Consider the following 12,614-nt stretch of genomic DNA (forward strand, 5'->3'; position numbering starts at 1 on the left):
AGAAGAGCTAGTTAACGTCAGCTGTTAGCAGTTGGCTAAATAAAGGAGCTAACGTAGGTTGCACTGAGTTTCATTATGGTGTTAATTATAACGTTGTCATGATGCGTTCAAATGTAATCATGTGTAATTTAGTTTTGGGAATGACCTGTTTAACTTCCTGACACTAGCTCTGAGTCATTATTGTTTTGTCTGTGTTTTTTGCTGTGGTATTGAATCAAGAATTGTATCGTGACATCCCTATTAGCTGCAGCCCTAAACCTCATGGTCACTCAAAGGAAGTACCTGGAAAGATAGAGAATATATATTGCGTTACCAAAGTTAGTAAATTAACTTCTAACCACTGGCGCACTTTACTTTACACTTACTTTACACTGTACATCCTATATGCCACTTTATAGACTGCACATATGTACATATTACATTTATTTATTGATGGACTGTACACACATTGATGTTCACCCATTCACTCTGTATGCTTTATATCTCTATTTATTGTTTTTATTATTTTTGTATACCTGTACCTCTCCTGTGTTTCACTCTGTTTGCTGCTGTTGCTGCTTTTACACCCGAATTACCCTCTGGGTATTGATAAAGGTTCATCTTATCTTATCTAAATAGTGCTAGAATATCAGTGTGTGGCCAACCCAACAAGGTTTTGGACTTAAATTTATCTCAAACACAAAAACAAGTGTTCTTCCTCATCTTATACTGCAACCTGATCATCATGCTCTGGTTTAGTGAGGCCATGTTGCGCTCTCTCCTCCGTCCTGGCTGTAGAGCTCATCCACAGGCACGCTGGCCTGTCCAGTGTCACTCTGACCCACATTCTCATCCCTGCTCCACATTCTCAAATCCAAACACTCCTCCACTCCTCTTCTGCGCCGCCATATAGCCCCGGAGCTAAAAATGGATGCCTTTCTACTTTAGCTTTATATAATTAAAAGCATTTCCAATCATTCTTGTATAGAGTTGACTGGATTTGGGCAGATAGTGGCTTTGTTCTTGTGTAGCCGCTCTGTACTACTTCTTGAAAATCAGTTTTGGAACCCAGCATTTAAACACTTCTTATGTTCAAATTTTTTTATTGACACAAAAGTTATAATACAACAATACAACTATAGAGGTGTTTTACATATTTGGAACAATGTTATCCTAGACCCATATTTCCTAGAATAAAGTCATACTATTTCAAGAAAAAAAAAGTCGTAATAATATGAGAATAAAGTCATAACTTTACGAGAAAAAAGTTGTTTCCTCCTCCACAAAAGAGGCAATTTCCCCCAGGTCCATGTGGTTCTTTCTTAAATAAACGCTGTTTCTTGCACAATCTTTTCAAGGTCCTGATACTGATGATAATGTGGTGCTGAAAGTGTATTTTTTATAGCATTTATACCTTGTAATATTAAGCGTAATGCATGAATATTAAGTGTGACCTACCACCACAGATTATTAACCTCTTTTGTGTGTGCTTATTGTACATTGGGACATTGTTTCCCATTATATCTACTGTGCGGTCATTTGACAAACCTCCACTCCTCCTCCTCTTCTCTCTCTCTCTCACATCACCATATGATTGTGTCAGTCTTTCCCTCACCGTGTGACTTGTGGCAGCGAGGCATCCACAACTTGATAATCCAACAGCTGCACAGCAGAGAGGGGGGTAGATGGGAGAGGGAGGGTTAGAGGAGGGGGGGGTGCGCACAACAGAAAGGCTTACGTCAACTCAAACGAGTCATGCAGCAGCAGTATGGCCGCCTGCACACACAGCCAACTGCCATTTTGCTATAGGTGATGCATGCACACAACACAGTGTAGGAACAGCATCACATTTCTCTCTATTTTGGTGCTGTGTGCAGCCTGGTGATAATTAAATACAATTGGTTAATATAAAGAGGCACACATTGTAGTGTGCAGTGATGATGCTGGTTTCTGTCCCCCCTCCTCCCACTGTACTTTCTATAGGAGAGGCCATGTAACCATAAAGCAGAGCACTCGCGGGCTGACCCCTGCATGTGTTCAATTAGTGTGTCACTATTAATCATTGTCAAGTCGCTACTTGGTGCAAGCACTGCAGCTAGTTGTGACCTTTTTTTTATCAAGATGTGAGACAGGTTTGCGTCTATTACTTTACATTTCCAACAGAGACTATAAAACGCTGCATTAAAGCTACATCTGGCAGTCGATTTAGCTTCCCTTAAATTCACTGATTTCCATATGGTGTTCTGTATCTACAGGGCCGTTATCATGTCTGTTTTTTAGGTTGCATTTGATTTTTAAAGGCATCCATTTCCTGCCGGTTATTACTCTTCCATTACCGCACCCAGTATGCATGATATTTTTCTGTGTTTTTGCTGGTAAAATAGTAAAGACAGGATCCGTAGCTTCCCAGCTCTAAGCAACTCTATTCAGGGTAATGTCTGCCTGATACTAATGGATATCTGTAGGGGATTTGCCATCGATCTAATATATGTTACGTTTTTTTTTTAAACAAGAGATTACCGATAATGGCTACTGTACACATCAACTCACAATGAGACTCACTCATGCATCATTAATCCCTAAACAAAAGAATCATTTGCCAGTAGACAGACGGCTCCTACTGCATTGTTATAAAGCAGACGAAAGATGAATAAGGCCCGGCTGAAATGAAACCACACCAGGGCGTTGTCACATAGCTTGACACTTACTCTGACCCCAAGTATGGAAGTGAATTGATTTGGAAACGAAATGTCACTCAAGACCAAATGATGATTAATAAAGGCCGATGCCACACAGTGATTATTGTATTTCATCAAAGATTTGCCTGGGGAAGGACAAACACCCTGTTTATACCTCTATAACGTGTGTGTGTGTGTGTGTGTTTGTGTGTCCAGGATGAAGAGGAGGAAATTAAACTGGAGATCAATATGCTGAAGAAGTACTCCCACCACCGAAACATAGCCACCTACTACGGTGCTTTCATTAAGAAGAGCCCCCCGGGACACGACGACCAGCTATGGGTAAGTCCTCAAATCCCTTCAAGGTATTAAGGTTGAGGAAGAAGTATGGGAAATATGTGACTGCCATGATTATTTCCTCCACTAACTTAAGGCATCTTAAGCTCTGTGATCCCCAACTCTCTAGTATTTACATTTCTATTTGGGTCATGTATTAAAGTTATTATTGTTTGGTGAGATATCACGGACTTATCTTGACGATTTGTACCTGTTTTTCAGTTGGTGATGGAGTTTTGTGGAGCTGGTTCGATCACAGACCTGGTGAAGAACACCAAGGGGAACCAGCTGAAGGAAGACTGGATCGCCTACATCTCCAGAGAGATCCTTAGGGTGAGCTCCTCTCCTCTCTCCTCTCCTCTCCTCTCCTCTCCTCTCCTCTCCTCTCCTCTCCTCTCCTCTCCTCTCCTCTCCTCTCCTCTCCTCTCGCTCATGCTCTGTGTCTCTCTCTCCTCCTCAGGGTCTGGCCCACCTACATGCCCACCACGTCATCCACCGTGACATCAAGGGCCAGAACGTCCTGTTGACTGAGAACGCCGAAGTCAAACTAGGTGAGCGGCAACACAGATCAGTGTCTGAGGTGTACAGCACCCTGTTGACTGTCGTCACTCTGATTTATTTATTGCAGGAGCAGCATCTTCCTATAAAGTGTACATAGTCACAACAGTTTTAGAGGTACTTTGAAGCGGCCCACAGATGATCACCGGCAAAATGACTAGCTGCTTATTCATTCAATTATTTATTTATTAACATTACATTAACAAACGGACATCTGTGCCGTATCTGGCGGAGAGCAAAGAGCAAACCAGTGATCATGTGTAGTCCAGATCGCTCAAGGATTCCCATCGTCATCACTTCGTAGCATATCCGACACATTAACATTCCCAAAAAGTTGGGTAAAAGGTCCCCAAACCCTATCAAAGGTGTAACTTTTCCTTTTCAGAATATGTTATCTTCTTCATAGCACAACAATTACTCATTTCCCTAAACCACTGGCCCGCCTGTGGACTCTGAACATTCTTCCATGATAAGGCGATTAAATGCTTTGCTTGAAGTAAACACATATTCATAATCATTTGTTTATTCCTTGGTATGACTAGGGTGGCAGGATATAGCCATAAAATACAGATTTTAGGATCAAGGGGTAGCTTTACATTTAGCAGTTTGTGTATTATTCTTGAGATCTTGCACCAAAAAGTTTAAACTTTAAACTGTTCACACGTAATACAGATATCTGGAATATTATTATGAAACTGACGTAATGTGGTCACTCTGATTACTCTCTCTAGTTGACTTTGGCGTGAGTGCTCAGCTGGATCGGACAGTGGGGAGGAGAAACACCTTCATCGGGACCCCTTATTGGATGGCCCCCGAGGTCATCGCTTGTGACGAGAACCCAGACGCTACGTACGATTACAGAGTAAGAGCCTCCACACAAAACTGAACACCTTGATTTGTCTGTGTGCTCGCTGCTGTTTTTGGTTAACGTGTGTCGTCTTTCCTCGCAGAGTGATCTCTGGTCTTGCGGTATCACAGCTATTGAAATGGCTGAAGGAGCACCACGTGAGTACCAGTTTTTCTTAATATTGGTGTTTTTGTGTTCAGTCTCTTGAATGCTTATTGATTCTCTGTACGTGTGCGTCTTCTTCCAGCACTTTGTGACATGCACCCAATGCGTGCGCTCTTCCTCATTCCAAGAAACCCTCCTCCCAGACTCAAGTCTAAGAAATGGTGAGTACCACACAGAGAGGATGTGTTCTTTGTGCATTTCTAATCCTATTTGCACCCTAATAAATCCTGGCATAGAAGGTTTTTATAGGAAATTTGATGTATGGTTTTCCTTCTTGGCCTCTTTGTGTGTGCTCTCGTGCATTTTATCTCTGAACTCAGACCAGGCAGCTACAGAGGCTTGAATGGTCTTTTCCTCTGTGCTTTGCTGCCGAGTCGAACATCTGTGGTACACCTGCTCTGGCAGGCTCAGCCTCTGCTGGCACGCACTGCAGCGCTGCTCTGGACGCACTGCAGAAAAAACACTTTTTTTTTTTAGCTGGCACTAGAGCTGAGATAAATTAGTTTATTTTTAAAGAGAAGTTGAAGTATGGGCTGGGCTTCTATATTATTATGGATCCTATCTTGCGTTAAATAATAGATTGTTTTGCTGTTAAATCGTAGGATTTATAATTGTTTTAATTAAACTTAATTAGACCGACCTCTTAATGACAGCAGGTGCAATGCTGATGATAATTCCATTGTACTGCGCCCCATATTTCAGAGATTTCATGGTATATATGTGGTGAAAGGTTCAATGCTGCCTGTCCACATGTATTAACCTCAATTTACACAGAGAAACCAGAGGCTGTTGTGTTTCCAAGACATGAAGGGAGTGTTGCTAGGACTGATGGGTAATTTGTAATCAGAGCTTGTTTGCAGAAACGTCCGTTTTACTTAGGATCCTTGGACTTGCTCTATGCTTTCATGGTTGAAATGTTTCTCTGGCACCCGCTGTCTCTTTTTATATGTCACCCTCTCTGTCATGCATTGACTCTTCCTCCGCACTCCCCACAGGTCCAAAAAGTTTTTCAGTTTCATCGAGGGCTGTCTGGTGAAGAACTACACGCAGCGCCCCCCGACAGAGCAGCTGCTGAAGCACCCCTTCATCCGAGACCAGCCCAACGAGAGGCAGGTCCGCATTCAGCTCAAAGACCACATCGATCGTACCAAGAAGAAGAGGGGAGAGAAGGGTGCGTCTGGTTCTCTTTGTCTTCACTTGCCAACTGTTTGCTTTGCTTCTCTTTCACTGATTTATTGTCACAGAAATGTGGCAATGTGATTGTGTAATAGATAATCTATTCTAACTTGTTAATATTTTCTTGTTCAGATGAGACAGAGTATGAGTACAGTGGCAGTGAGGAGGAGGAGGAGGATCCCCCAGAGCAGGAGGGAGAGCCCAGGTATGCTCATCGCTTCTTTAAAACACCTACTTAATGGAAGGCATTACAATCTCTCTGATCTAACCGTTATGTCCCGATTCCTCCCATCGTTCAGCTCCATTGTCAATGTGCCAGGTGAGTCAACGCTGCGCCGTGACTTCATCCGCCTGCAGCAGGAGAACAAGGAGCGATCTGAGGCGCTCCGCCGCCAGCAGCTCCTCCAGGAGCAGCAGCTCCGGGAGCAGGAGGAGTACAAGCGCCAACTACTGGCCGAGAGGCAGAAACGCATTGAGCAGCAGAAGGAGCAGAGGAGGCGGCTGGAGGAGGTAGGATGATTTTATTTCTGTCATGGAGCTCTCGAGCTGAAACTGATCTGACTGCCGAACAATCGTGTTTTTGTTGAGAAATGTTGACATCTCTTTGTCTTCTGCCCCCGCAGCAACAGCGACGTGAGCGGGAGATGAGGAGGCAACAGGAGCGCGAGCAGCGCCGCCGCGAGCAAGAGGACAAGAGGCGTGTTGAAGAGATGGATCGTAGACGTAAAGAAGAGGAGGAACGCCGGCGGGCCGATGACGAGAAGAGAAGGAACGATCGTGAACAGGTCAGCTTTAAATTATTTTTTACTTAGAATGTCCTCAGTGTATGTATGTAAGTCTCGCTAGCGCTGGCACACTAATTTTGAGATTAAACTGGAGGTGTGTCGTTCACACCAGAAGGTGGAATTAGCTAGTCGAGGCAAAAGAGAGGATGCTTGTCACTGAGCTTCAAAATGCTGAACCTAAATCTGTGCAACAAAAACAAACTCGGTAGATCCTTGTGCAGTCGGGGAGCTGATTCAGCAACATTGCCTGTGAGAATAAAACAAATTAGATATTGACTCCTGGCCTAAATTACTCCTGTGAGATTTTCAAATGGCACAGGTAAAAAATAAATATGCAGGCAACATATTTCCACTCTTTGGACGCCCACTAACTGCACTGGCTGCTTTGCTTTGCTCTGAAATGACAGGAGTACATCAGACGTCAGCTGGAGGAGGAGCAGAGGCACCTGGAGATGCTGCAGGAGCAGCTGCTCCGTGAACAGGCCATGTTGCTGGTCAGTCACACACACTTGCTGTCCGTTATAGTCATGTTAAAACAAGTCTTTTACAGTAACTTGTGCATCCAAGTTCAGTTAATCACTGGAATTCATGCCTGATTTTCTCTCCTCTTAAAGACTGATTTCAGATGTGTTGTTATTGGCATCTCCAGATCATCAAATTGTTGAATCATTTACACAAAAAAGAAAAGTGAGCCAAATCAATAATTTGCCAAATGATTGGAACTTTAAACTCTTCTTCTGCATTTTTATATTTAATTAGATTCATTAGTTTCATTCAGTCTGCACCATGTATTCTCCTTGTAATAAGGATTAAAACAGTGTGTTTTACTGGGGTGTAAAACAGGCAAATGCAGTAACAAATGCTGCCAAAGACTGACTTGTGATTTAAGGAAAGGATTTAAAAGATGGCACTGATTTTTACTGAGTTCGGCTGCCAGCTCTCCCGTCTCTTCTCACCACCTTGAATCAACCCCACACTCTGCAAAATAGGAGTTCAAGTGGCGGGAGCTCGAGGAGCAGCGCAAGGCCGAGCGACTCCATAAGCGCCTGCAGCAGGAGCAGGCCTACCTGCTGTCGCTCCAGCACAAACAGCCGCCCGGCGACAAGACCAAGCTCCCTTCAGACCATAGCAAACCTCTACAGAGCTCCACCCTGCCCCCTGACAGAGTCCTCGCCACAACCCCCAAAGCTCAGGTCCTTGACTGTGCTGCTTCTGCAGCGAGAGGCTCATGTGATTCCTCCAGAGCCCTTGAGACAATCCCCTCAGACAGCCCTAAATCCCAGGCTGCAGAGCCAGAGAAGACTGACTCTGATGAGCCCTGTCCCAGCCAGCTCTCAGACTCCCCCAGCCCCCCTCAGACTGAAACCCCCCCTGACTCTGAACCTCCCCAGGCAGAAAGCTCGGCGCCCGATAGGCCTGCAGAGCCCGTCAGTCATCCTCCTCAGCCTATCAGAGAGGTGAACCTCCTACTTGGCTCTGCCGACCCCGCTGCCTGCTCTTTCCAGCTTCTTCTTGCTTGTCTTCACACAGCCTCAGTGACCACGATACTAGAGGTGGTGCGAGCAGCAAATAATCATTTTCTTGAGCCTAGATAGTTACATTTAATTTGACACTTTCTGTTCTGGATGCTGTGGCGGTAATCCAAAGCAATAACTAATTTGTTACAACGCAGGCCCTCTCAGCCAGACCCTTTGAATGAAACAAGTAGGGGGTACGGTGGAGAATAGAAGGCCACGGGCTCGCAGCCACCAGCAACCAGCCTTTTAATGTCCTGAATAAAACAGAGCTGTTCCCCTCCAGTCTCTCTTGGCACTCGCTCTCACTCGCAGTGTTGCTAGTCTCCTTGACTACTAAAACCGTCAGGATGTCTGAAATACTTTCGTCTTAATTTTCACTTGAAGCAGGCTGAGCAAGAGAAAGAGAAATAATTCCCGATTTACTTCCATTAACATCTTTTAGGCTCCATTTTCAGATAATTAGTTTTTCTCCATAGAAATAAAGATGAGTCATTCCTTGCTTACACAAGCATCTTTTAGGCTTTTATTTTTTTGGTTCCCATAATTTTCCGCTTTCATCTACTGTCACTTGGAGTCCAAATCATCCTTTTCTCTTAGAGGAACAATACAGTGGTGTTAGGAATTTCTCTTGATCTTGGATGGTCGACTTGTGAAACTCTTCAATGTGGCTGTTTTTTCTCTCGATGTGTGCGGATCGGGCCGTTGCATGTGGATGGCTGAGGCCCAGACTAACATGCAGGACACCCACGCAGTGTCCCCCGTCATCAGCAGAGCTGTTTCCGTGTCATTAACAACGATCTTTCCCACCGTTTATCGTACAAATGTCGTTTCGAGGATGTATTTGTTTGTCTGCACCTCCGTTTGTGCACATGTACCTGTGTCTGTACGGCTGCCTCGAATGGGCTTCAAGCATGTCACCAGATGTTGATGTGAAGGTTTCTGAGTATTTCTAAGGGACAGTAATATCAGAAAAACAAGGAGATGGGAACCATTTTTAATCAGAAAGGAAATTTCCGGCTTATTTTAAACGTTGGAAGTGGTTCCCTTCTACTTGATTTTCATTTATTTTATGTCAATCATTGGAATATTTCCCCTGACCCTCATTCCATCTTTGTCCTGTACCATTCCCTCATCCCAGGCCGACGAGCGCTACCGTAAGAACATTCAGGGCTCCCCTCAGATCGCCCCTCCTCCCAAGCAGCCCCCTCTGCCTCCCCGCTCCTCTGAACCGTTCTCCAATGGCGGCTCCTCCTCCGAGGCCGCCGCCATGCACCGGCCCATGGAGCCTCAGGTAACTCCTCCTCCTCCTCTTCCTCCCTTGCCTTTCCCTCTTCCTCCTGTCGCTCTCTTCCTCCCCTCACTGCTGGGTTCGTGTACTCTCACGGTGTTGTCAAACAGCGGGGTCAGTTTTGGTTCAGAAGGGCAGTGAAGTTTTATATATCTTCCTGCTGTGCGGAGACAGTTGGAGGCGTAGAAAGTAATCTGCAACGAAACAGTTTACAACAGTTTAAAGGAATAGTTCATAGGAAATATGCTTATTTGCTACCATTCTCATATCTATACGTAAAATATTAAGCTACCACCAGCAGCCGGTTAGCTTAGCTTAGCATAAAGACTGAAAATGGTAGGAGACAGCTAGCCTGGCTCTGTCCGAAGGTAACAAAATCTACCTACCAGCACCTCTAAAGCTTGTTTAACCCATTCAAAAAAACAAACAAGTTGTGCTTTTAGCTTCATATTTATGGACATGAGAGTGATAACTATCTTCTCAAACTAAATAAGCATATTTCCCAAAATGCTGAACTGTGCCTTTAAGCCTTTGCGTCAATCTAAAGCCCAGACAATGAATCACATCATCATGTTGTGTTGTCTGCTGTATGCATGTGTGTATATATCTAAGCACATGTATGTGAAAAACCACACACATCTTCCCTCATGTCTCACTGTGTTGTCTGCTTGTTTCACCTCCTCCTCCTCTTGTCCTCCTCCTCCTCCTCTTGTCCTCCTCCTCCTCCTCCTTCTCTTCCTCCTCCTGTCCTCCCCACCTCCCTCACTCCCTAAAAGGTCCAGTGGTCCCACCTGGCTGCTCTAAAAAGCAGCAACAGCGCCGCCCCCTCTCCTCCTCCTCCTCCTCTTCCGCCCGTGGTCTCTCGCTCGCAGTCCTTCAGCGAGCCCGGCGGCGTGCCCTCTAGCTTTGCACAACTCCACCTGCGCTCCCAGGACCCCCACCATCACCACCACCCATCACCCGCACGCACTGACCCCCAGCCCCAACCTCCCCTCCACCACCCTCAGGCCCACACTAGGGCCGAACACCAGGTCGGCAGCGAGGAAGTACCGCCCAAGGTAAGGAGTCGTTGAGGGCCCCCTCCCCCTCCCCCCCCATCCCTTTCCTTCCCCTGACTCCCCCCCTCCCTCATTCACTTCTTCTCATGCCAATCACTTCACTTATCATGCTGTCTGTTTGTGTTTGCCTTGATGTGTTCAGTCTCAGTTCTTGAACATCACCATACAACTACTATAAGTTGTGTTCAAATTAAACTGGGAATCGTTGCATTTCTAGGCCTACAAGTGACTTTGCACATTCAAAACGCAGTAGTGATTTAACATATCAATAAACAACACAACCTAAATTAGTTCTCAGTGTGTAGTGGGGGTGCTGGTGCTGGAGAGGTTCTGTACAGCTTTCTCTGAGTGCTCACTTGTTGTGGGTTACGGGATGCTTTTGTACTGTATTTCACTTTTGATACATCACGTCAAAGATAAAGAAAAGAAAATGAAGTACACATCTGTTTTCTTACCTGCCACTATTTGAGGACTTTTGAATCTGTTTCCTCCAGGTACCAGTGAGGACAACATCCAGGTCTCCGGTACTTTCGCGCAGAGAGTCCCCTCTGCCGTCACAGCCCGGCATCCAGGTCGGACAGAGAAATGCTGCCGGGTAAGTTAAGAAACCTCAGATCTGGAAGATCCTTGTGAGGCAGTTGCACACATTTAAACAGTTTAAAGTTGGAATAGAGTATTATAGGAGCATTTGTTGATGTGGCGTTGTTCTCTGTGACAGTAATGTGGAGCAGCGGCCGCTGTGGGACCGAGTGGAGAAGCTGCAGCCTCGGCCAGGCAGCGGCAGCTCCTCCGGCTCCTCCAACTCCAGCTCCCAGGCCAGTCCTGGTGACCGCTTCAGGCCACGCTGTGAGTCCCCTGGTACTGTACTCCGCTACATTTCACTAACTGCTTATTATCATATTAACATTACTACTATAATAACACCATCGCGCATTACTGTGCTATCTGCTCCAGTAGGTTTTCTGCTGTTTTTATTCAGATCGTCTGAGAGCCAGATCTGTTTCCCCTCACTAACTCTGCCTCCTTTTGTTCCCTCAAAGCTTCCTCCAAATCTGAAGGATCGCCTCTCCAGCGGCCTGAAAATGTTCCCAAAAAACAAGATGAAAAGAACGTCGCCAGGCCCACTCGACCAGCTGTAAGTCCACTGTTCCTAAAGTGCTGGTTGAACTTGTTTGATGCTGAATAGGTGAAAACTGTTTTGTGTTTTTCTCTATTTTCTACTACTCTAATTATTCCACCACCTGGTGCAACTTCTCATGAATCCAATGGTTCGTGGTTGTTGGGGAACCTCTTAGGGTGATGCGGTAAGCCTATTAAATGAGATCACACCTATGCTATGCTTGCACCATTGCCCCACTCATTGCATTATATGATAACGGTTTGTGATAAAAGAGCTGTTTCTCCTTTGTGAGGATTAATACAGTAATTCCTACCTCTGTCACCGGTTCCTGTCCTTTCTGCCTGTGATGTGATTGCCTTCTGCTGGCGTCTTTCCTCGTGCCTGCACAGTTCTTTCCCACTTTATTGCTTGTCGTCAACACATATGGAGTCATAGGAGTGCCATAATAAAGAATAAATCTGTAAAAGAATAAGTAAATAAATATGGAAAGATGAGGAATAAATAAAAGAAATATATAAGTAAATAAATAAATATGGAAAGATGAGGAATAAATAAAAGAATATATAAGTAAATAAAAAAGGGACTATAAAGAGAAATAAATAAAAGAATAAATGAGTAAATAACAAAATGTAAAAGAAGACTTATAAGCATTTTCATTTACTTTCACATTTATCTGTTCATTCATGTATGTATTTTTAGAAAGAATATATATTTAATTTTTGCATTTACATTATTGATTTTTTTATGTCTTTGATTTGTTTTTAATTGATTTTTAAAAAATCTATAATGTCATGTATTTATTTTCATCCCTTTTATTTTTGAACCATGAACCAATGCTTTTATTTAAAAAATATGCAGTTAATTAGTAATTAATAGAGTAATTTATATGAAAATATAAATACGTATTTATATTTTTAAACTACATAAATAAATATATACAGAAGTAAATGAAAAAATAAATATGAAAATAAATGAAAAGGCTTATAATAATTATTTTATATTTTGTTATTTGTCTTTATATGTCCATATGTATTTATTCTTTTAATTATTTTTGATTTACTTATATATTCTTTTATTCTTTATATTTCCACATTCATTTTCTTATTC

The 12,614-nt window shown here is 43.8% G+C and overlaps 1 protein-coding gene across 28 annotated transcripts in view; it reads left to right on the plus strand.

The window, feature by feature from the left end:
• Window positions 1-12,614, plus strand: part of LOC141763149 (mitogen-activated protein kinase kinase kinase kinase 4-like) — a 35,287-nt gene that overhangs the window by 14,248 nt on the left and 8,425 nt on the right. For 7 of the 28 annotated variants that reach the window (XM_074627523.1, XM_074627524.1, XM_074627532.1 and 4 more), the window contains 17 exons: window positions 2,874-2,999; window positions 3,216-3,326; window positions 3,454-3,544; window positions 4,283-4,413; window positions 4,502-4,556; window positions 4,646-4,724; window positions 5,559-5,734; window positions 5,872-5,944; window positions 6,039-6,249; window positions 6,363-6,524; window positions 6,932-7,018; window positions 7,514-7,981; window positions 9,180-9,332; window positions 10,106-10,387; window positions 10,882-10,982; window positions 11,106-11,245; window positions 11,428-11,522. In XM_074627523.1, coding sequence (XP_074483624.1) covers window positions 2,874-2,999; window positions 3,216-3,326; window positions 3,454-3,544; window positions 4,283-4,413; window positions 4,502-4,556; window positions 4,646-4,724; window positions 5,559-5,734; window positions 5,872-5,944; window positions 6,039-6,249; window positions 6,363-6,524; window positions 6,932-7,018; window positions 7,514-7,981; window positions 9,180-9,332; window positions 10,106-10,387; window positions 10,882-10,982; window positions 11,106-11,245; window positions 11,428-11,522 — 2,541 coding nt within the window. The remainder of the gene's footprint in view (window positions 1-2,873; window positions 3,000-3,215; window positions 3,327-3,453; window positions 3,545-4,282; window positions 4,414-4,501; window positions 4,557-4,645; window positions 4,725-5,558; window positions 5,735-5,871; window positions 5,945-6,038; window positions 6,250-6,362; window positions 6,525-6,931; window positions 7,019-7,513; window positions 7,982-9,179; window positions 9,333-10,105; window positions 10,388-10,881; window positions 10,983-11,105; window positions 11,246-11,427; window positions 11,523-12,614) is intronic. The other 21 variants (XM_074627525.1, XM_074627552.1, XM_074627534.1 and 18 more) reach the window with 8 other exon arrangements.

Source organism: Sebastes fasciatus, chromosome 24 (genome assembly GCF_043250625.1).
Source record: "Sebastes fasciatus isolate fSebFas1 chromosome 24, fSebFas1.pri, whole genome shotgun sequence".
Lineage (NCBI taxonomy): Eukaryota > Metazoa > Chordata > Actinopteri > Perciformes > Sebastidae > Sebastes > Sebastes fasciatus.